We start from the raw sequence: 21,594 nt of genomic DNA on the forward strand, positions 1-21,594 counted from the left end.
CCCGGTCTGTAACAACCCCCCCCCCCCCACCCCTCTTCCCGGTCTGTAACAACCCCCCCCCCCCCCACCCCTCTTCCCGGTCCGGTTTGTAACAAAACCCCACCCCTCTTCCCGGTCTGTAACAAAACCCCACCCCCTCTTCCCGGTCCGGTCTGTAACAACCCCCCCCCCCCCCCCCCTCTTCCCGGTCCGGTCTGTAACAAAACCCCACCCCCCCCCTCTTCCCGGTCCGGTCTGTGACAAAACCCCACCCCTCTTCCCGGTCCGGTCTGTAACAAAACCCCACTCCTCTTCCCGGTCCGGTCTGTAACAAAACCCCACTCCTCTTCCCGGTCCGGTCTGTAACAAAACCCCACTCCTCTTCCCGGTCCGGTCTGTAACAAAACCCCACTCCTCTTCCCGGTCCGGTCTGTAACAAAACCCCACCCCTCTTCCCGGTCCGGTCTGTAACAAAACCCCACTCCTCTTCCCGGTCCGGTCTGTAACAAAACCCCACTCCTCTTCCCGGTCCGGTCTGTAACAAAACCCCACTCCTCTTCCCGGTCCGGTCTGTAACAAACCCCCACTCCTCTTCCCGGTCCGGTCTGTAACAAACCCCCACTCCTCTTCCCGGTCCGGTCTGTAACAAACCCTCACTCCTCTTCCCGGTCCGGTCCAGTCTGTAACAAAACCCCACCCCTCTTCCCGGTCCGGTCCAGTCTAACAAAACTCCATCCCTCTTCCCGGTCCGGTCCAGTCTGTAACAAAACTCCATCCCTCTTCCCAGTCTGGTCTATAACAAAACCCCACCCTTCCTCCTCAGAAACTGGATGGAGAGATGGTGAAAATATCTAACTGAAAGAGTGCCAGTGCGTTACCAACACACCCCTTGCTCGAGACTCTCCCCTCTAGTGTCCTAGACTTGACATTAAAAGAGGAGCAATGTGTTAAGAAACTGCACTTTTTAGCATGGTACCTGGCATACTGTTCTGTTTCAGCTAATTGTTTAAATTGTGTGTCAGACAGCATCTGCACAGTGTACATATGTGATAATGTTTTAGTCATTTTCAGTTCATCACTATAACTGATTGTCAGTTGAGGGTTTTACTTAGGCTGTAAAATAATTGGCAGAACATCTAGTTTTACAGGTTATACAGCTACATTATGATCAGTCGTACTAATATCAGTAAATAGTTGGCAGAGGTGTGCTTTTATTGCATTCCAGAGGGAGTGCAATGGCTGTTGCGTTGAAAAGGATACTGTGAACTACTGTGTGTACGATGAACACTCTGAATGTAGCTACAGTATTTAATAACCATGTTGATTTTATCTTGAATTGTAAAAATATAAATTAAAGTGTAATTTCTATGTCTTGGTTTGCTCATGCCTTGTCTGTGCACCACATCAGTGTGGGAAGCTGAAAGTACTTATACAAAAAAAAGGAGATCTTATCCTATGCTCTGGAAATGTTTATGGAAATGTCACCTATTATATGAGTTCACAAGACGGTACAAACAGATGTGGGAGCAGGCTGTACTACAGTTGACTATTTTGTAAATTTTTCAAAAACCATGTAAAAATGCATTATGGGGTTACAAGGTATGTCAAACAATGTCCACCAGGAGGAGACGCCTCACTGCTTGAACGAATGGTGTCTAGTAACAAATGATTGGCATAATAGAGACGCCAGTAGACTTTGACAGTCACTATTGTAACCAATCCCAAATGCAGATGTGCTGTAGGTGGGCGGGCACTAAACAGGAAATTTGCTCAATCGATGCAGCTTCTGCTCCACACTGCACATGTTTGTAAATTATCCATGTATTCAATATTTTGTTATCTTTATTAATATGCAATATTAGACAGTTGAGTTTGTATCCGGACGCTTGCTTTACTGGTCTTCTGAAATCTCATCCCAAGAAATAATATCCTTTGACGGTAAGTTGCTAGCTAGGATAGCCAACTGTTAGCTATACTAGCTAGCTATCATATAATGTTCTTTTCAATATCTATATAACGTTAGCTAGTATATACTTTACCAGATCTATTTGAACTACTATTGGCCATAACTAGCTACGTAGGCAGGCCTTTTGACCATTGACGTTGGCAAGCTAGCTTACTGAGTACTAGCAAAGACCGGCTGAAACCGAGGAGTATGAAGATAGGCTAAAACTGCTTCTCCAATAGAAATCCCCGATCACACTTGTGGGCGATGTCATGGCGACGTTGGCTAGTTAAGCTCATGCGTGTATGTGCAGGCCGTCGAATCAAAGCCATTCCGATATTAAGTCGTTTTTTACCAAATTAAAACGTGTCAGTTTGTCACTATCACGAGGTTGGAGTAATAACATGTTCAACTATTTAATACATTGGTTAGAATCTAGATTGTGCGTTCAGATTTCGAGAAATTTAACAACTAAGAAATCATTTTTCACTTCTCAAACCCTCTGGGTTGGTAGCAGTGTTTCCAACTAATTTTCAGGGTAAATTGCTAGAGGCAGGTTGATTTGTTGCTAAATTACGTTACACAAACTGACTGGCTATCTCGGGAAAAATTATGATTTGACATTTGTTCAGGTACAGACTCCCACTCTTTTCTGTACAATTTTGATTGAGACATGTTAATTGATGTTGTAAGTTCTGTTCAAGATCAAACATTCGTGACCAACTATATTCATTGGGTTTGGCTCGTCGATAGAATGCTGCTGCCGTCAGCCAACAATGATTTGCAATTTGCTGAAATTGCTGCTGCCTGTGCACGAGCTGAGCGCATGCTGCTGACGTCACTCACAATGCACGTTTGCAGCCAGGCACATGTGTTGTGACTGAGTGTGTGACAGAGAAAATCGTTTTTGTGTCATTTAGAGGGAAAATGCGTGCATTTTAGCGCTTGAGTCACTTTTCAAAAGTTGCTAAAAGTTCCAAATACATTTTTTTAAAGTAGCTAAATTTGTTGCTAGGCGCTGTTTGAAAAAAAAGTTGCCAGGGTAGTCTGAAAAGTTGCTAAATTGGCATCACTGGGTCGTTCGCGAACGAGTTAGAGCCGAATCTATTTCTAAAAATAAATACAAAATTAAGATATGAATAATCAAAAGATTTAAATGAATAGAATTAACTAATTCAAAGAACGAAAAAATGAATAAAATAATATAGGCCTAAATGCTCAAGCGCACACACATTCGTTCTGACTGTCTGCTCAGACTAACAGCCTCACATTTACATTACATTTAAGTCATTTAGCAGACGCTCTTATCCAGAGCGACTTACAAATTGGACTCACCTGTTGTTCCTGTCAATCAGACACGCAGTGTCAACCAATGATCCAAAGATGCGTGAGGGAAGGCTGAGCCAACTCACTCACAGTCACACACTTAGCAGCCGAGGAGAGAGAGGAAGGACAGCTGTGAAAACAGCTGAAAAATGAGTCGGAAACACCAGTAGCATTTGGATGCGTTTTAGTAATGTAGACAATGTTAGTGTAGAATTTGCCAAAACAAAATCTCATATAAAGCCGGTTCTACATACAACCTACACCGGCATATGCGAACTGTGAAGCTATCTGTAGCGGAGCTTCGAGAAACTAGCGAGCCTGCTGGTGATAGTGGTGGAGCCAGCACCTCCACACGTGGAGATGTATCCACTCAGTCAAGTTGGCCTACTCTGCCACCCACAGCAACGCACTCTTCTATGGACCAGTTTATACCAAAGTCTATGTCTGTAGCAAAACAAGGCCAAATTGATATTGCATTGGCAAAAATGATTGCCAACGATTTCCAGGAATTTACGATGGTGGAGGACAGAGGTTTTTAGAAATTATAGCAATAGCCTAAATCCAATGTACACAATTCAAAGCAGGAAAACTCTTTAAAAATCACGTATTCCACAACTGTACGAGAGCACACAGGCTTCAGTGCAGGAAAGAGTCAAAAAGCTACTGCAGTTTGCCTTACCGCTGACTGCTGGACATCAAGGGTAACCACTTCTTACATGTCGGTTACATGTCACTTCATTGAAGATTTTTCAATGTCTAGCTGTCTTCTGGGCTGCTTTGAGTTCAGCGACAACCACACTTCAGAGAACTTAGAAGAGGAACTGTTGAGAGTGGCCAGAGAATGCCAAGTAGATGGAAAAGTGGTCTGTTGTGTTAGCGACAATGCAGCCAAAGCCATGAAAATGTTTAAATGGACCCATCATCCATGTCTTACCCACACAATACACCTGATTGTAAGAGATGCTCTGAAGGTGATTTAGCCCACTGTGGACAAAGTGAAAGCAGCTGTGGAATACTATCACAGGAGCACAGTAGCTGCCCAGATGGGGATGCCTGAGCTGAGGCCTAAACAAGACTGCTCTACAAGGTGGAATTCAACATTTTATATGTTGAAGCGGTTTCTGGAGTCAAAGGATGTCATCTCTACCCTGGCCATTGTCAATGCACCTGTTGATGCTCAGACCCAAGAGGAATGGGAGGTGGTGGAGGAGTTGTGCAGAGTCCTGGAATCCTTTGAGCAGGTCACTGTGGAGATCAGTGGAGAGAGGTGCAGTTATTACAACATCATTATTTAATCCAGTATTATATATGTATATGAGCAGTAAATGAGAATGTAGTATCAGTAGACAAAACATGAACCTGAACTAATAAGTTACTGTTCTCTCTTTTCAGCTGTGTGACAGCCTCAAAAATGATACTCCTGTGTAAGGGTCTGCAGCGATTCACAGCCAGCCGCCAGAGAGAAGAAAATGTAACCACAGGACATGTGACAGAGTTGATGGACAGAAACCGCTGCACTTGACCCCAGGTTTAAGTTAGCCTTCAGTGATGCCAGAGCGATTGATGAGGCTCTTTAAAGAATAACCTAAGCAGCAGGGAGGGACAGCCCCAGCAGTCAGCTGGCTCAGGCACCAGGGCAACAGGAAGAAGAGGGATCAGATGGAGCAGAAGCACCAGCAGTAGTGCCACAAACGTCTGCTGTTTGGATGTTGTTCGACGAGAGAGCAACTGGGGATGCAGCACGAAGGAATCCCTCAGCAGATGCCATAATGGAGGTCTGATCCTATTTGGAGGAGCCCCGCCTCCAAAGATCTGCAGATCCTCTGAGCTGGTGGAAGAACAAGGTCTCTGTCTACCCACGGCTTACTAAAGTCATGACAGGGAGACTGCATAGTAGCCACATCCATTCCCTCTGAGAGGGTCTTCTCAAAAACGGGACAAATAATTACTGAGAGAAGAAACTGCATCAGCCCCCCGAAAGTGAGGCAGCTTGCATTTCTGAATGCAAATTTCTCATAAAAGCAAAATATGGTCAGCATTGCTGTGTGCTGCTGGTTATAACATGGCAATAAAGAAGAGAGACCAGTTTAATGTTTTAAGTGGGATGCTGCAGTTTTGCACATTGATATTTATTTTTCTTTGATATGGTACAATATTCTATTATTATGTTGTTCAGATTGTGTTAGTTTTGAGTTGTTACATTTATATGCACACATATTTTTTTAAAGAGCCGTTTGGGAGCCAAAAGAGCCGGCTCTTTTCGGTGAGCTGAGCCGAACGAGCCGGCTAACTGAAAAGAGCCGGAATGCCCATCACTACTCTGTGGTGGTACTTCTTCGATGACGTATAACGGCGGTTGGCATCCAATAAATGTTGCATTAATGCCACCTACTAGACTGGAGTATAACTCTCTTATACTTTGTTTGGAGAAGAAAAAAAATCAACAAATACCCTACCATCTAACCCTGCACTCACTAAAAACCCACCACCATTACTCCACTATTTAAATCTATCTAGTCCTACATCAGGCCAACAGCCTGAAAGGACAGGATACCACCACTTACCCTGTAAGTCTTCTGATGTCAAGTCTCGTACACCCAAATACCTCTGTAGCTGTCACCAGAACCTCAACCTGCCTCTCGCACTGGACACTTCTGATTCCCAGCCCTATGGGCACCCCTACAATTATACAATTAGCACAGACCACTACTTTCCCCAATGCTACACATTCCTTTGTCTCATGCCCTTCTGTACACTTCTCACTTCCTAGGAACCTACCTCCTACACGCTGCTGCTAAAAGCCCATAAGCTTGACACCTATAACAATGTAATGTATTTCGGCACAAAAGCTTGTACAGGATAACTTAAATATCCTAATCACTTTGTCGGCAAAGACTTAACATCAAAACTCAAAAGAACAAGGGAATCTTCCCCTTCAGTTGGTCAACTTTAACATTTACCGCTACCCAGTAATCACTCCTTTCACTGGCACCCTTTTCTTGGGAGCAAAACAATTAATATCTCTTGTCCCCATTCGTTTAACGCGGAGCTCCTGCTCCCTCCGACCAGCAGAAACACAAACAGTTATCACCAGACCACTTTTGATTACCCTCACCGATTCCACAGCACCCAAATGTTTTCACCCTCTCTGAAACCACAAATGGATCAGCCAAAAGGCAATGGTCAACTTAAAAAAAAAAATAATGTCACTCCTACTGTCACAGACTCATCTTTATCCTGACCCTCAGTGCAAGCCTCGGGCTCTGAGAACTTCACCACACCTACCCCCTCTGATACTTCACCCTCACTCACTTCCATTTCTCCTGCTGTCTTTGAGCCGGCTTATCATTTCTACTTTCTTCTAACAAGCTAGCTAGCTAGAGCAGTCAATCAATGTCCAAAACAATGGTTTGCTGTGTGTCTTTTGATCTAACTGCTTGGGCATCCCTCCCTGGCTCTAACAATATTGGTTGGATGTATTAGTGCAGTTGAAAAGCGTTCTTATTGTGTCATCCAGTGAGTTTGCAATGCAAATATTTATTACTAAACCTTATTTTTTAGTCTGTCAGCATTCATGTCATTACATCTTCTGTCATCAAGTTGCTCAAATCAAGCCCTGACTAGTGTTTTTGGCCAGGTGTTTTGCTGCATGTTCTCAGATCTGTGCACCCTTTTCTGTCTACAGTCATGGGGGAGGTTGAGTTGTCCTGTCTCGCCTATGTGAAGATGTACCTGCACGCCTGTCTGTTTCCACGGTGCAGTGTCAATGGGCTGCTGTTGTCATCCAGCCCAGCAGGTGGCGCTGTGTGTGTGACAGACTGTGTTCCCTTGCTTCACACTCACCTACCATTGGCTCCCATCACCCAGCTGGCTCTCACACAGGTAATAACCTGTGGTCTTTGCTGTCCAACATACAGTATGTCAGAAATGATCAAACACAAGAAGCCTAACTACTCGTTCGTACCTGGCAGTGGTGCATGTACATTGTGGTTCAGTCTTTTGGCTTGTCATGTATTTATGTGCTGTAATGTATCATACCTTCTTTGCTTCAGGTGGATGTATGGTGTGCACAGACACAGCAGAGGATTGTAGGATACTACCAAGCCAATGCCTGTGTGTCAGACAGCAGGTGTGTGTGTCCCACTGTGGTTCAGCTTCACCATTGACTCTGTGGACGTTAATTTCTCTATCATGTGGTTTCAGCGGCCTGTAAGCCTGCTTATCACATGCTAATCACCTGTGTTAAACAATAACCGCTCCTTCTCTCTCCCCTTCGCTGGGCAGCCCTACGCCATGCGCGTTGAAGATTGCAGACAAGATCGCCGAGCAGTGTAACAATGCAGTTTTGTTAATGGTAGGCATCCACTGTGGTGTTATTGTGTGTGTGTGTGTCCAAGCCCACAATGCAGCAGCTTTTTGGTATATCTTTCTGATGTGTGTCTGCATCCCCTTCTCTCTAACTGTGACCTGTGTGGCTTGTCAGATTGATGGTGGAAAGATGTCTCCTGACTACAGGGTGCCTCCCATCGTGATGTATGAGCGAAAAGATACCCGCTGGACCCTCAAAGACAAACACACGTAAGATCTGGACATCTCTGCTATCTTTCTATCAAGATGGTTAATTACCATTTGCTTTTCTGTTGATAGCACACCTCTATCAAGTACATTCACAGTAGCTGTGGCTGTAGCAGCTGTGTAGGACTACATTGTATTGAAGAGAAAGCTCAGGGGAGAGGGTGTGTGTTTCTTTGTTAACAACAGCTGGTGCGCAATCTCTAATATTAAGGAAGTCTGTTCGCTTGAGTTAGAATACCTCATGATAAGCTGTAGACCATACATTTTACCAAGAGAGTTTATCTATATTATTCGTAGCCATCTATTTAGCACCACAAAACCAATGCTGCCACTAAGACTCAACGAGCTGTACTCAACGAGCTGTAAAGTGCCAGAAGTAAATAAGAAAATGCTCACCCAGAGGTGGTGCTCCAAGTGGCTGGTGACTTTGATGCAGGAAAACTTAAATCGTTTTTACCTCATTTCTACCAGCATGTCACCTGTGCAACTAGAGGGGGAACACCTCTAGATCACCTTTACTCCACACACAGAGATGCATACTTAGCTCTCCCTCGTCCTCCATTTGGCATATCTGACTATAACTATATTCTCCTGATTCTTGCTTACAAGCATAAACTCAAACAGGAAGCACCAGTGACTTGTTCAATATGGAAGTGGTCCAAAGAAGCGGATGTTCAATTACAGACTGTTCCGGGATTCATCCGAAGGCACTGAGGAGTTCACCAGATCAGTCACCGGCTTCATTAATAAGTGCATCAACGATGTCGTCCCCACAATTACCTTACGTACATATCCCAACCAGAAGCCATAGATTACAGGCAACATCCGCACTGAGCTAAAGGCTAGAGCTGTCGCTTTCAAGGTGCGGGAGACTAATCCGGACGTTTATAAGAAATCCTGCTACATCCTCTGAGGAACCATCAAACAGGCAAAGCGTCAATACAGGACCAAGATCGAATCCTACTACACCGGCTCTAATGCTCGTCAGATGTGGCAGGGCTTGCAAACTATCATGGATTACAAAGAGAAACCCAGCCGCGAGCTGTCCAGTGTCATGAGCCTACCAGATGAGCTAAATACTTTCTATGCTCGCTTCGAGGCTAGTAACTCTGGACCATGCATGAGAGCACCAGCTGTTCCGGACGACTGTGTGATCACGCTCTCCGTAGCCGATGTGAGAAAGAACTTTAAACAAGTTAACATTCACAAGGCCGCAGGAGCAGATGAATTACCAGGACGCGTCCTCAGAGCATGTGCTGACCAGCTGGCAAGTGTCTTCACTGACATTTTCAACATCTCCCTACCCAGTCTGTAATACTTACATGTTTCAAGCAGACCACCATAATCCCTGTGCCCAAGAATGCAAAAGTGTCACGAGAATTTTCAATCTCAATGATAATAACTGACAATCAATTGCTCTGACCAATCCCGAGATCTGTAAGACCATGGGTTTAATAATAATTAGTCAAAGACTCAGTTTATGCAAAAAGATAGTACAGTTTATTCACAAGAACGCTCTGAAGTCCATTATACAAAGACGTACATTTTATAGCTGCGCACATACTTCCACACAAACAGTAGATATCCTACGCACATACATACACACAAACAGTAGGTGAGTTTTATCCTTCTCCATAGTTCTCACCACTGTGTATCACTACCCAGCCGACAGTTCCATTCCCCCGAGATTAGGGGAACCTTGAAAAGTACTCCCTATGCTGTCATGTTTCTCAGAGGCCTAGCCAGGTTGGTCCAAACACAGTTTAATTGTTCTCGGGGTTTTTTCGTCGGCACACATACAAGTTCAAATCCTAAACTACGCCTTGCTCAGACAGTCTGTGTTTTTCCACTATACAGATACAATGTTTAATCTAATTCTGACTAAAGCTACACTCATCATCAGATTATAATTTTATGATTCTAATCAATTTCATACAATTATAAGGTTTCAAAGTGGAATTATTTAATCATTATCTTTCAACATATACATTATTTTATCAAAAAGTAACCCAAAAGTGACTATCGCCTCGTTGCACTCCCATCTGTAGAGATGAAATGCTTTGAAAAGCTGGTCATGGCTTACATCAACACCATCATCCCAGACACCCTGTACCCACTCCAATTCACATAACGCCCCAACAGATCCACAAATGACGCAATCTCTATTGCGTACCACACTGCCCTTTCCCACCTGGACTAGAGAAACACCTATGTGAGAATGCTGTTCATTGACTACAGCTCAGCGTTCAACAGTAAAGTGCCCTCAAAGCTCATCACTAAACTAAGGACCCTGGGATTAAACACCTCCCTCTGCACCTGGATCCTGGACTTCCTAACAGGGACACCCTCAGGTAGTGAGGGTAGGTAACAACACATCTGCCACAGGGGAGCGTGCTTGGTCTGCGTGGCCGCGAATGACTCCAACACCATCAATAAGTTTGCAGAGGACACGACGGTGGTAGGCCTTCAAGTTCCTCGGTGTCCACATCACTAAGGAATTATCATGGTCCACACACACCAACACAGTCGCCTCTTCCCCCTCAGGAGGATGAAAATATGTGCAAAAGGTTCTACAGCTGTACCATTGAGAGCATCTTGACTGGCTGGCGGCACCACCACTTGTTTATGGCAACTGCTTGGCATCCGACCACAAGGCTCTACAGAGGGTAGTGCGCATGGCCCAGTATATCACTGGGGCCGAGCTCCCTGCCATCCAGGAACTCTATATCAGGTGGTGTCAGAGGAAGGCCCTAATAAATTGTCAAAGACTCCAGCCATCCAAGTCATAGACTGTTCTCTCTGCTACCACACGGCAACCGGTACCGATGCACCAAGTCTGGAACCAACAGGACCCGGAACAGCTTCTACCCCCAAGCCATAAGACTGCTAAATAATCAAATCAAATCAAATTTATTTGTCACATACAATTGATTAGACATACACATGGTTAGCAGATGTTAATGCGAGTGTAGCGAAATGCTTGTGCTTCTAGTTCCGACAATGCAGTAATAACCAACGAGTAATCTAACCTAACAATTCCACAACTACTACCTTATACACACAAGTGTAAAGGGATAAAGAATATGTACATAAAGATATATGAATGAGTGATGGTACAGAACGGCATAGGCAAGATGCAGTAGATGGTATACAGTACAGTATACACATATGAGATGAGTAATGTAGGGTATATAAACAAAGTGGCATAGTTTAAAGTGGCTAGTGATACATGTATTACATAAAGGTGGCAAGATGCAGTAGATGATATAGAGTACAGTATATACATATAAGATGAGTAATGTAGGGTATGTAAACATTATATTAAGTGGCATTGTTTAAAGTGGCTAGTGATACATTTTTACATAAATTTCCATCAATTCCCATTATTAAAGTGTCTGGAACTGAGTCAGTATGTTGGCAGCGGCCACTAAATGTTAGTGGTGGCTGTTTAACAGTCTGATGGCCTTGAGATAGAAGCTGTTTTTCAGTCTCTCGGTCCCTGCTTTGATGCACCTGTACTGACCTCGCCTTCTGGATGATAGCGGGGTGAACAGGCAGTGGCTCGGGTGGTTGTTGTCCTTGATGATCTTTATGGCCTTCCTGTGACATCGGGTGGTGTAGGTGTCCTGGAGGGTAGGTAGTTTGCCTCCGGTGATGCGTTGTGCAGACCTCACTACCCTCTGGAGAGCCTTACGGTTGTGGGCGGAGCAGTTGCCGTACCAGGCGGTGATACAGCCCGACAGGATACTCTCGATTGTGCATCTTTAGAAGTTTGTGAGTGCTTTTGGTGACAAGCCGAATTTCTTCAGCCTCCTGAGGTTGAAGAAGCGCTGCTGCGCCTTCTTCACAACGCTGTCTGTGTGGGTGGACCAATTCAGCTTGTCCGTGATGTGTACGCCGAGGAACTTAAAACTTACTACCCTCTCCACTACTGTCCCGTGGATGTGGATAGGGGGGTGCTCCCTCTGCTTTTTCCTGAAGTCCACAATCATCTCCTTTGTTTTGTTGACGTTGAGTGTGAGGTTATTTTCCTGATACCACATTCTGAGGGCCCTCACCTCCTCCCTGTAGGCCGTCTCGTCGTTGTTGGTAATCAAGCCTACCACTGTAGTGTCGTCCGCAAACTTGATGATTGAGTTGGAGGCATGCATGGCCACGCAGTCGTGGGTGAACAGGGAGTACAGGAGAGGGCTCAGAACGCACCCTTGTGGGGCCCCAGTGTTGAGGATCAGCGGGGTGGAGATGTTGTTACCTACCCTCACCACCTGGGGGCGGCCCGGGTAGCTATTGGTTAACTATTTAACTATCGGCATTGACCCTTTTTGTCTCGATTCATCACATACGCTGCTTTTACTGTTTATTATCTATCCTGTTGCCTAGTCATTTTATCCCTACCTATATATACACATATCTACCTCAGTTAATTCGTACCCCGGGGAAATCGACTCGGTACAATGTGTATATAGTCAAGTTATCGTTACTTATCGTCTATTTATTCACTGTTAGTCTACACCTATTGTTTACGAAGCATGTGACAATTACAATTATTTGATTAGAAAAATATAAATGTATTTGAAGTATACATGAATTAAAGATACATTTTTCTCCCACCCAGGATAATGCTGCAGCAGTGGGAGGAGACTCGGGACATAGCCAGTCAGCTGCTGGACTCTGGAGATCACTCGTTATTAGTTGATTTTGACAGCCATTTGGACGACATCACTAGGGACTGGACAAATCAGAAACTGAATGCCAAAATAGCAGAGCTTGCCTCACCAGCCAATGGTAATGTTTGAAATAAGCTTGTAGATAACTAACTTTTGAGTTACATCTTTAAAATGTAAATAAAGTTGGAATTATATACAGTATGTCTTAAACCTGCTGAAACTACACATATTTAGTTAAGAATCTTATTTTTATTATCACCATCAGCCAAATAAGCACATCATCCACGATAATTTCAAAATATGAAATAGATTTTTAATACGGTCAGGCAGAACACTGACAACACAAAACATGCATAAATAACTGAAATATTGACAGATCTGTGCAGTCTTCCACCTAACAACGTTCTCAGTCCAGAGTGTGCCTTGTGTCAAACCCAGCAGCCATGTTGTTAACCCACTTACAACCATTAACAAAGCTGTGCTCATAGTTCAATGGCATCACAACATTATGTACATCCTGACCCACTGCTTTCAGAGTGTGTAAGCTTATCAACTCATTAAACTACATCTACAAACTATTTAAAGTATTCATGTGATATTGTGTTCATATAAACATCGGTTCATAAGAGAAAGGAGCCCCCCCCCCCCCCCCGGATTCAGTTTCTATATGACGAAGAGATAAAGTATACGAATTTGTTTTTTTCTCAATATAAATGTGCTGAACAAGCATTACCACTTTCAGAAACCAAAACCGCAGACAGACAAGTTGGTTTCCTGCCTCGAACAGTTGACATGGTGATGATCAAATAACTGAACTTTGGCCTACTATGGCTTACGAGCCTGTTTTGGGAGAATCTCATTCACTACTTACAACAGCTTCGTCAACAGTTACGCTATCACAGACTATGTAACCAACATGAGGAGGACCCCGAAAGGTATCTGAAGCAGTTCCAGTCAGCATTCATAAAGACAGCAATAAGGAGTAAAAGTCTCTGACTCCCTATAAAAAGGCCCAATTGTGATATGTTTTTCCACTAATTGGTCTTTTGACCAATCACATCATCTCTTTTCACATCAGATCTTTTTCAAAGCTGATCTGATTGGTCAGTAGAAAAAGATCAGAATTGGGCTGCCTATGTAAACACAGCCAAAGTGAGTTGGAAATTATTTGGACCAATAGTATAACACCAGGTGATTAGGTTGGTAAAGTGCGATCCTGAAGGCTAAACCAAAGTGATGTCTCCATTCCATGTAGTGCTATTCAGTCTAGTGGTTCATGTCTGAGAAGGCTTGGGACTCCGTTAAATCCGTATCATGGATGTTCAGTGCGATTGAAATGTAAAACTAATTTCCGACTTATGCAGCGTTTACCGTGAATGCAGTCTCCACGAACGCGGGAACATTGCCTTTAAATTGCGCTATAGCGCTGAATTTCCGTGACACGGATTGAATTGAGCCCTTGGTATCAGATCAGATAGTGCTTAAAAAAAAAATCTTCATAATTTATACGAGATGTCCTGTGATCAGATGCTCAGGGGTAAGGCACTGGTACCAGGTTGATGGTGACATCTCCTGATTGGCTGGCTATGTCGCGGAGGTAGGTCATTGACTCCCGGAAGTCTTCAGCTTCTTTGACCTGCTGCTGAGCCCAGGGTAGGGTTATCTGGAGAAGAGGGGGTGCGTGGATCAGTCCCTCTTTAATTCACAGTGAAACGTGTATTTATCCTGTACTTACATAAACCTTAGTTTAAGGCAGGGATCATCAACTAGATCCAATAATTTCAAACCTACGATCACATATCTCTTTATTATGTGTGGGAATACTTTGGGAACAGATTTCCCAAATTAAAATCACTTGGAGCTGATTTGCTGCTGTTTTTACAGTGTTTTATTTCCAACAGAAAATTTGGGGGGCCGCCAGTTGGGAAACCCTGTTCTAAGGTATGCATTTACTTCACCTTTTGTTTACATTTGAACAGGTGTTACAGTTATTTATGAGTAAGTGAGGAAAAGCTTTCTCAGCTGTACCTGTGTGATGATGAGTTTGCTGGATGGGTCTTCTGTGGCACTGAATTCCTCTCCGAAACACAAGGTGATAACACACTGAGGAGGGTCTCCCCCGTAACTGCGGAAGTGGTCCAGCTCTAAGGAAACACGCAGTCAGTAAATACACACTGACTGCTGAAATATCCAATAAGGGGCCAACAAAGAAGTGGGTTATCCTCACCAACAAAAAACCAAGAGAGAGTGAACAGTCCCATGTCGCTCACCCATTTTGAAAGCCTCTCTGTCAAAGAGCAGCACGGGCTCCACAGCACGGTTCATCTTGTGGGGTCCCGTCGTGGTTGAATGTGGCCCTGTCCAGAACACCCGGCCCTGGCAGTAGCGCTTAGCATAGATCCCTGCCCCCGTGGAGGTCAGGATCACCCCTTTCTCCATGAAGGGCAGCAGTGTGGAGAGGGCCTGGAGCCGAGGCCCGATGCCAGGGCTGGAGGTCAGGGTGGAGGGGGACTCTGGGAGGGGGATGCGTGGGAACCCACCCATCATCAGGGTGGGGGGGACAGGCGATGAGGGCAGGTAGGCGATTCGGACATCGCTGCCTATGACCTCACGTTTAAGCACCTCCTGTCCTATGTATTTCACTAAGACATGGAACGAGTCCCGTGCTGGAGTGGGAGAGACAGACAGAGAGAGAGAGAGAAGGAATGAGAGTGAATGAGAGACAGAGCAGGAATAGTTCATCTAGTATGGGCCCGATTCCAGTTTAGGAAATTACGCCTTTCTTACGCACGCCTTTCCTACGCACTTCTCAATAGTTGGTATTCAGACTTACCTCACGAAGGTGCGTAACAGGCTTTGTAGGCGGGCGCGTGCTTAACAAATGTAATTTAACCGCTGAAAACCCTCCCACTTGCTGGCCAACAGATTATTTCATGGAGTTTTAATTCAATAGGGTTTTCAGTACATTTTATTTAAGCCATCCCTTTAAATACGGTGTACCTTTTTAGTTAGAATTTTGTCGACAGACTCACTAGAATATTTTGAATATTTTGAGAGAACACGTTCAGAATATTAGGGATCAATGAAAGAAAGCCATCTAGATATATGCTTATTCGTCTCCGTTTCAGTACAAATTGGTAGATTAAAAAAATACTATGATTTTGTAGATTATTTATTGTAGATTATTTAGGGTTAGGAAAGTACAGTATATCTAAAACAAGTGTAATTTATATTTACAATTCTCTTGTCCAAACGGATTACTCATTTACCTAGCTCTTATAAAGTTGTAAATTACAATACATGAAGAATGGTGTTATTTCTATCTGAAAAAATAAAGTAGATGTTTTTCCACTTGACACCAGTAGGTTCGCTAGATGTTATTCATGGTTTCCTCGCTCCTAAAGGTGGTGGAATTATGAGGGAATTGGGTTGAAGTCAGAATAAGGCGTATCAGGCCTCCTTAGTGGCTCAGGGTCTAAGACACTGCATCGCTGTGCCACTAGAGATCCTGGTTCGAGTCCAGGTTCTGTCGCAGCGGGAGACCAGTGGGGCGGCGCACAATTGGCCCAGCGTCGTCCGGGTTAGGGGAGGGTTTGGCCGGCAGGGATGTCCATGTCCCATCGCCTCTCCTGTGGCGGGCCAGGTGCAATAACACACTGACACGGTCGCCAGGTGTACGGTGTTTCCTCCGACACTTTGGTGCGGCTGGCTTCCGGGTTAAGCGGGCATTGTGTCAAGAAGCAGCGTGGCTTGGCTGGGTTGTGTTTCGGAGGACGCACAGCTCTCGACCTTCGCCTCTCCCGAGTCCGTACGGGAGTTACAGCGATGGGACAATTAGATGCCACAAAATTGGGGTAAAAAATACAAATATCTGTAGCCACACCTACATTTATTCGATCTCCACCCCAGAGAAATAGCATGCTATTCTCATGCTTAAGTTCAAGATCAAAATACAATTAGAGAGAGAAAAGTGCATAAAAATGGAAATGCATTCCATTTACATGCACTCAGGTCAGAATTGGCCCCCATGTGATTGAGAAGCTGATTTGACTTCCTTTCTGCACAGCATCATCAATAGCATTACCTCCAGGGGGAGGGACGGTCTCAATCGTGACGTTCACCTGGAGCTCATCGACTGCTAGAGGAAGACAACAGAATATCAACAGCATGTCAATCAACCACATGCTATTGGAGAACTCCCAAACAGTAGTGGAGAAACTGTGGCTGAGAGATCCAACATCAATTAACACAGAGATTCAGTGTCTGACAGACATTTGGAGGATAGACATGACATTGAGTTAGTAAGACATAAGACTTACTCCCATCGCTCTTCAGGATGACCAAGGGCTGATTGAACTGGTCTTGTTGGATGGTAAGAACACTTTCCTCAATCTCCTGAACAGACTGATTAAAAACACACACAAATTGACATAAACAACAAATCCAAATCCAACTGTATTTGTCACATACACATGGTTAGCAGATGTTAATGCGAGTGTAGCGAAATGCTTGTGCTTCTAGTTCCGACAATGCAGTAATAAATAACTAACACGTAATCTAACCTAACAATTTCACAACTACTACCTTATACACACAAGTGTAAAGGGATGAAGAATATGTACATAAAGATATATGAATGAGTGATTGTACAGAACGGCATAGGCAAGATGCAGTAGATGGTGTCGCGTACAGTATATACATATGAGATGAGTAATGTAGGGTATGTAAACATATAAAAGTGGCATTGTTTAAAGTGGCTAGTGATACATGTATTACATAAAGATGGCAAGATGCAGTAATAGAGATAGATAGCAATAGAGATACATCCAAATGTTTCTTAGAACTTGTTTTTGTCTTTAAAATGGCAGACCTACCATGGTGATTGGGGCGGTGATGACCTCCTCTTTCATCTGTTTGACTACAACCTCCTCCTCCTCCTCCTCCTCGCTATCTGAATCGCTGCTCCTTCTCTTCCTCCCTCCTGCTCTGGCTCGGCCCTTTATTTTAACATTCCCCAACACTGTGAAGAGAAAAGGGACCATATGTTAGCAATTTGTTTATTGCAATTTAACCTGCTTTGAAGTTGTCTCAATAGCTACAAACTATGTGGAGTTATTGATGCTCTTATAAAATTTGCACCGCTGTCAATTAACTTCTGGGCCACATCCTGAAAGATGGCAGCCCATTCTTGCATAATCAATGCTTGGAGTTTGTCAGAATTTGTGGGTTTTTGTTTGTCCACCCGCCTCTTGAGGATTGACCACAAGTTCTCAATGGGATTAAGGTCTGGGGAGTTTCCTGGCCATGGACCCAAAATATCTATGTTTTGTTCCCCGAGCCACTTAGTTATTACTTTTGCCTTATGGCAAGGTGCTCCATCATGCTGGAAAAGGCATTGTTCGTCACCAAACTGTTCCTGGATGGTTGGGAGAAGTTGCTCTCGGAGGATGTGTTGGTACCATTCTTTATCCATGGCTGTGTTCTTAGGCAAAATTGTGAGTGAGCCCACTCCCTTGGCTGAGAAGCAACCCCACACATGAATGGTCTCAGGATGCTTTACTGTTGGCATGACACAGGACTGATGGTAGTGTTCACCTTGTCTTCTCCGGACAAGCTTTTTTCCGGATGCCCCAAACAATCGGAAAGGGGATTCATCAGAGAAAATGACTTTACCCCAGTCCTCAGCAGACCAATCCCTGTACCTTTTGCAGAATATCAGTCTGTCCCTGATGTTTTTCCTGGAGAGAAGTGGCTTCTTTGCTGCCCTTTTTGACACCAAGCCATCCTCCAAAAGTCTTTGCCTCACTGTGCGTACAGATGCACTCACAACTGCCTGCTGCCATTCCTGAGCAAGCTCTGTACTGGTGGTGCCCCGATCCCGCAGCTGAATCAACTTTAGGGGATGGTCCTGGCGCTTGCTGGACTTTCTTGGGCACCCTGAAGCCTTCTTCACAACAATTGAACCGCTCTCCTTGAAGTTCTTGATGATCCGATAAATGGTTGATTTAGGTGCAATCTTACTGGCAGCAATATCCTTGCCTGTGAAGCACTTTTTGTGCAAAGCAACGATGACGACACGTGCTTCCTTGCAGGTAACCATGGTTGACAGAAGAACAATGATTTCAAGCACCACCCTCCTTTTGAAGCTTCCAGTCTATTATTCAAACTCAATCAGCATGACAGAGTGATCTCCAGCCTTGTCCTCGTCAACACTCACACCTGTGTTAACGAGAGAATCACTGACATGATGTCAGCTGGTCCTTTTGTGGCAGGGCTGAAATGCAGTGGAAATGTTTTTGGGAGATTCAGTCCATTTGTATGGCAAAGAGAGACTTTGCAATTAATTGCAATTCATCTGATCACTCTTCATAACATTCTGGAGTATATGCAAATTGCCATCATACAAACTAAGGCAGCAGACTTTGTTAAAATTTATATTTGTGTCATTCTCAAAACTTTTGGCCACGACTGTAGAGTGCTGCATGCATGTGGTCATGGAGTTGGTGTAACAGTTTAACTTCAGTCCGTTCCCGGGGACCAGGGACCCTCTGCACACATCAACAACTGACACCCACGAAGCATTGTTACCCATCGCTCCACAAAAGCCACGGCCCTTGCAGAGCAAGGGGAACCACTACTTCAAGGTCTCAGAGCGAGTGACATCACCAATTGAAACACTATTAGCGCGCACCACCGCTAACTAGCTAGCCATTTCACATCGGTTACACTCACCCCCCTTTCGACCTCCTCCTTTTCCGCAGCAACCAGTGATCCGGGTCAACAGCATCAATGTAACAGTTTAACTTTAGTCCGTTCCCTCGCCCCGACCGCGAACCAGGGACCCTCTGCACACATCAACAACAGTCACCCACGAAGCATCGTTACACATCGCTCCACAAAGGCCGCGGTCCTTGCTGAGCAAGGGGAACCACTACTTCAAGGTCTCAAAGCGAGTGACGTCACCGATTGAAACGCTATTAGCACGCACCACCGCTAACTAGCTAGCCATTTCACATCGGTTACATTGGCCAGTTTTAAAAATCTAAATCTTCTCAACCTCGAGTGTAACTTCCTCAAACCTAAAGAATGTACATTGGTACACCCGGTCTGCTTCCAGATAGTGGATATGAGGATGTGGTTATACTGTAGATTCCTACACAAGATCAAAAGATAATGTCTGGAACATTGTAAAAGAGGGGTAGAAATAAACATTGCATAACTAACTCACAGTGTGTGTTTGTGTGTCTCTCACCTTGTTCATTCATCGGTACAAGGCAGTACACTTTGTATGGTTCGGAGATGTCTAGCTGGGACCTCTCGGGGACCTCTCTGAACTCCGGGCTCTTATTGAGTGCACAGCGCAGCCGGGTCTTCCAGGAGGCAGGGTCCACACGACCCCCATCGGACAACTTCCCCTTAAACACTGCCCATGCCTATGGAGGAGGCATTTAGACTCACAGCTCAGGAAATAATGCCTACTGTATGCTTTAATAGATTATAAATAACAAGGGGCTACTGTAAAAGGACGACTTAACGAACTAGGGATAGTACTGATAAAGTGTCAGGACCTTGAAGATGGCACCATCCTCTTCACTGCGGAAGTCCTGTTTCCCGGCGTGTTTCCAGGGGATACGAAACATGGTCTTTGCGTCATCGTCCCATATCAGGCCAGGGTACTTCCCACTGCTGACCTGCACAAGACACGGTGAGGGTGAGACCAGGACAACACTCACTCAACCCATGTCCCAGACAGACAGTACACTAACTGTGGTGGCAGATAGCCTAGCGGTTAAGAGTGTTGGCCCTATAACTGAAAGGTCACTGGTTCGAATCCCTGAGCCGACTAGGTATAAAAATAAAAATCAGTGGATGGGCCGCAAGGCAGTTAACCCTCATTTCTCTGGATAAGAGAATCAGTTAAATGACTCAAATATACGCGTCACTATGGTGTACCAGCTCAGACATATCCACTGCAAACAGCTGTTGCAGTTTCATTCATTTGCTCAAAAGGAACTATTGAACAAATCATCCTCGAACACTCACCTGGTCTACCATCCAGGAGCGTAGTCTGCGGGTTGAGCGAATTCTCCCAGATGCCATAGCTGTGAAAACAGTATAACTTTATTATTTCCATCTAGTCTGGCAAAAAATATATATAATTGTGTCATACAAACTACACACACAGTATTAGGCCTACCTCAGTGGAGGCTGCTGAGGGGAGGACGGCTCATAATAATGGCTGGAACGGAGCTAATGGAATGGCATTAACCCATGTGTTTGATACCACTCCAGTCATTACCACGAGCCCGTCTTCCCTAATTAAGGTGCCACCAACCTCCTGCTGCCTACATAGGCTGATACAAACAAACTCAATATGATACAGTAAGAGCAGTGCTAGCAAGATAACGAATATTGTGAGTACATGACTGATTATGTATGCGTGACGTGTGTGTAGTTCAGCTGAGGACATTCACACTGGCAGACTGCTGTTTGATTGCACAAATAGCTACTTAAAGGCACAGTGGTAAAGGATAGGTTCTCATTGAATGCATATCTGAGAAGCGGTAGATCCGTTCTATGAGCGCCATTTCTATGCTTCCAGTTGCGTTTTTGCTCTTTTTACTTTCAGCTTTTTATATCAGCTTCAAAAAGCTTAAATAACAATGTTTCTATTTTTTTATTTATGAATGTAAGCAACTATTATGCTTAGAGCCGATACTATAAACAAATCAACTACCGAAGTCCCCATCTAAAAATAGCAAACTAATAAATAAACAAATTGCTAATGTAGTGTAACTATTGTGCATACCATTTTTCCACATATTTAGAATGAGTGTGATGAATGTGAATAGTTTCATTTACCTTAGGTTGCGTTTCCTCGGATTCTTCAATAGGTCGGATTATGAGCGCATAGTACTGTACTTTGACTGGGAAATCCAGAGGCAGTTCGCCCGCCTCCCGCAGAGGCAGACGCTCCTTTTCCCCGAAATCACGTGACTTTAGAGAAATAAAGCAGGTTACTGCTTAGACATCTGGGGGCGACATTTCGCTCAAATATTGGATATTTTCTCACAGCATATCTTGCAACTGATGAGACTAAAT

The 21,594-nt window shown here is 44.4% G+C and overlaps 2 protein-coding genes across 3 annotated transcripts; one reads left to right on the plus strand and one right to left on the minus strand.

The window, feature by feature from the left end:
* The first annotated feature begins 1,721 nt into the window (after positions 1 to 1,721).
* emc9 (ER membrane protein complex subunit 9) lies at positions 1,722 to 13,070 on the plus strand. The gene is made up of 6 exons (XM_055881877.1): positions 1,722 to 1,917; positions 6,936 to 7,132; positions 7,303 to 7,379; positions 7,535 to 7,604; positions 7,734 to 7,828; positions 12,441 to 13,070. The coding sequence occupies exons 2-6, from the start codon at positions 6,938 to 6,940 to the stop codon at positions 12,619 to 12,621; spliced, it is 618 nt and encodes a 205-aa protein (XP_055737852.1). The 5' UTR covers positions 1,722 to 1,917; positions 6,936 to 6,937; the 3' UTR covers positions 12,622 to 13,070.
* On the minus strand, positions 12,784 to 21,474 carry irf9 (interferon regulatory factor 9). Of its 2 annotated transcripts, none has more exons than XM_055881876.1 (10): positions 21,355 to 21,474; positions 20,536 to 20,594; positions 20,061 to 20,183; positions 19,745 to 19,925; positions 17,367 to 17,512; positions 16,812 to 16,896; positions 16,577 to 16,627; positions 14,763 to 15,158; positions 14,521 to 14,636; positions 12,784 to 14,155 (listed from the first exon to the last, which is right to left on the minus strand). In XM_055881876.1, exons 2-10 carry the CDS (start codon positions 20,590 to 20,592, stop codon positions 14,024 to 14,026), a joined length of 1,287 nt encoding a protein of 428 aa, XP_055737851.1. In that variant the 5' UTR covers positions 20,593 to 20,594; positions 21,355 to 21,474; the 3' UTR covers positions 12,784 to 14,023. The 2 variants fall into 2 exon arrangements, with proteins under 2 accessions (XP_055737851.1, XP_055737850.1); XM_055881875.1 differs by having other exon boundaries at positions 16,577 to 16,630; positions 21,355 to 21,471.
* Positions 21,475 to 21,594: the final 120 nt, after the last annotated feature.

This window comes from Salvelinus fontinalis, chromosome 25, assembly GCF_029448725.1.
Source record: "Salvelinus fontinalis isolate EN_2023a chromosome 25, ASM2944872v1, whole genome shotgun sequence".
Classification (NCBI taxonomy): Eukaryota; Metazoa; Chordata; class Actinopteri; order Salmoniformes; family Salmonidae; genus Salvelinus; species Salvelinus fontinalis.

Coding starts and splice junctions, on each gene's coding strand:
- irf9 (XM_055881875.1), bottom strand. CDS start 20,592: ATGGCATCTGGGAGAATTCGCTCAACCCGCAGACTACGCTCCTGGATG. Junction 20,184..20,535: donor GCTCCTGGATGGTAGACCAG/GTGAGTGTTCGA, acceptor TGTCTTGTGCAG/GTCAGCAGTGGGAAGTACCC. Junction 14,156..14,520: donor GCAAACTCATCATCACACAG/GTACAGCTGAGA, acceptor CCTCTTCTCCAG/ATAACCCTACCCTGGGCTCA.
- emc9 (XM_055881877.1), top strand. CDS start 6,938: ATGGGGGAGGTTGAGTTGTCCTGTCTCGCCTATGTGAAGATGTACCTG. Junction 7,133..7,302: donor CCCAGCTGGCTCTCACACAG/GTAATAACCTGT, acceptor TCTTTGCTTCAG/GTGGATGTATGGTGTGCACA. Junction 7,605..7,733: donor ACAATGCAGTTTTGTTAATG/GTAGGCATCCAC, acceptor GTGGCTTGTCAG/ATTGATGGTGGAAAGATGTC.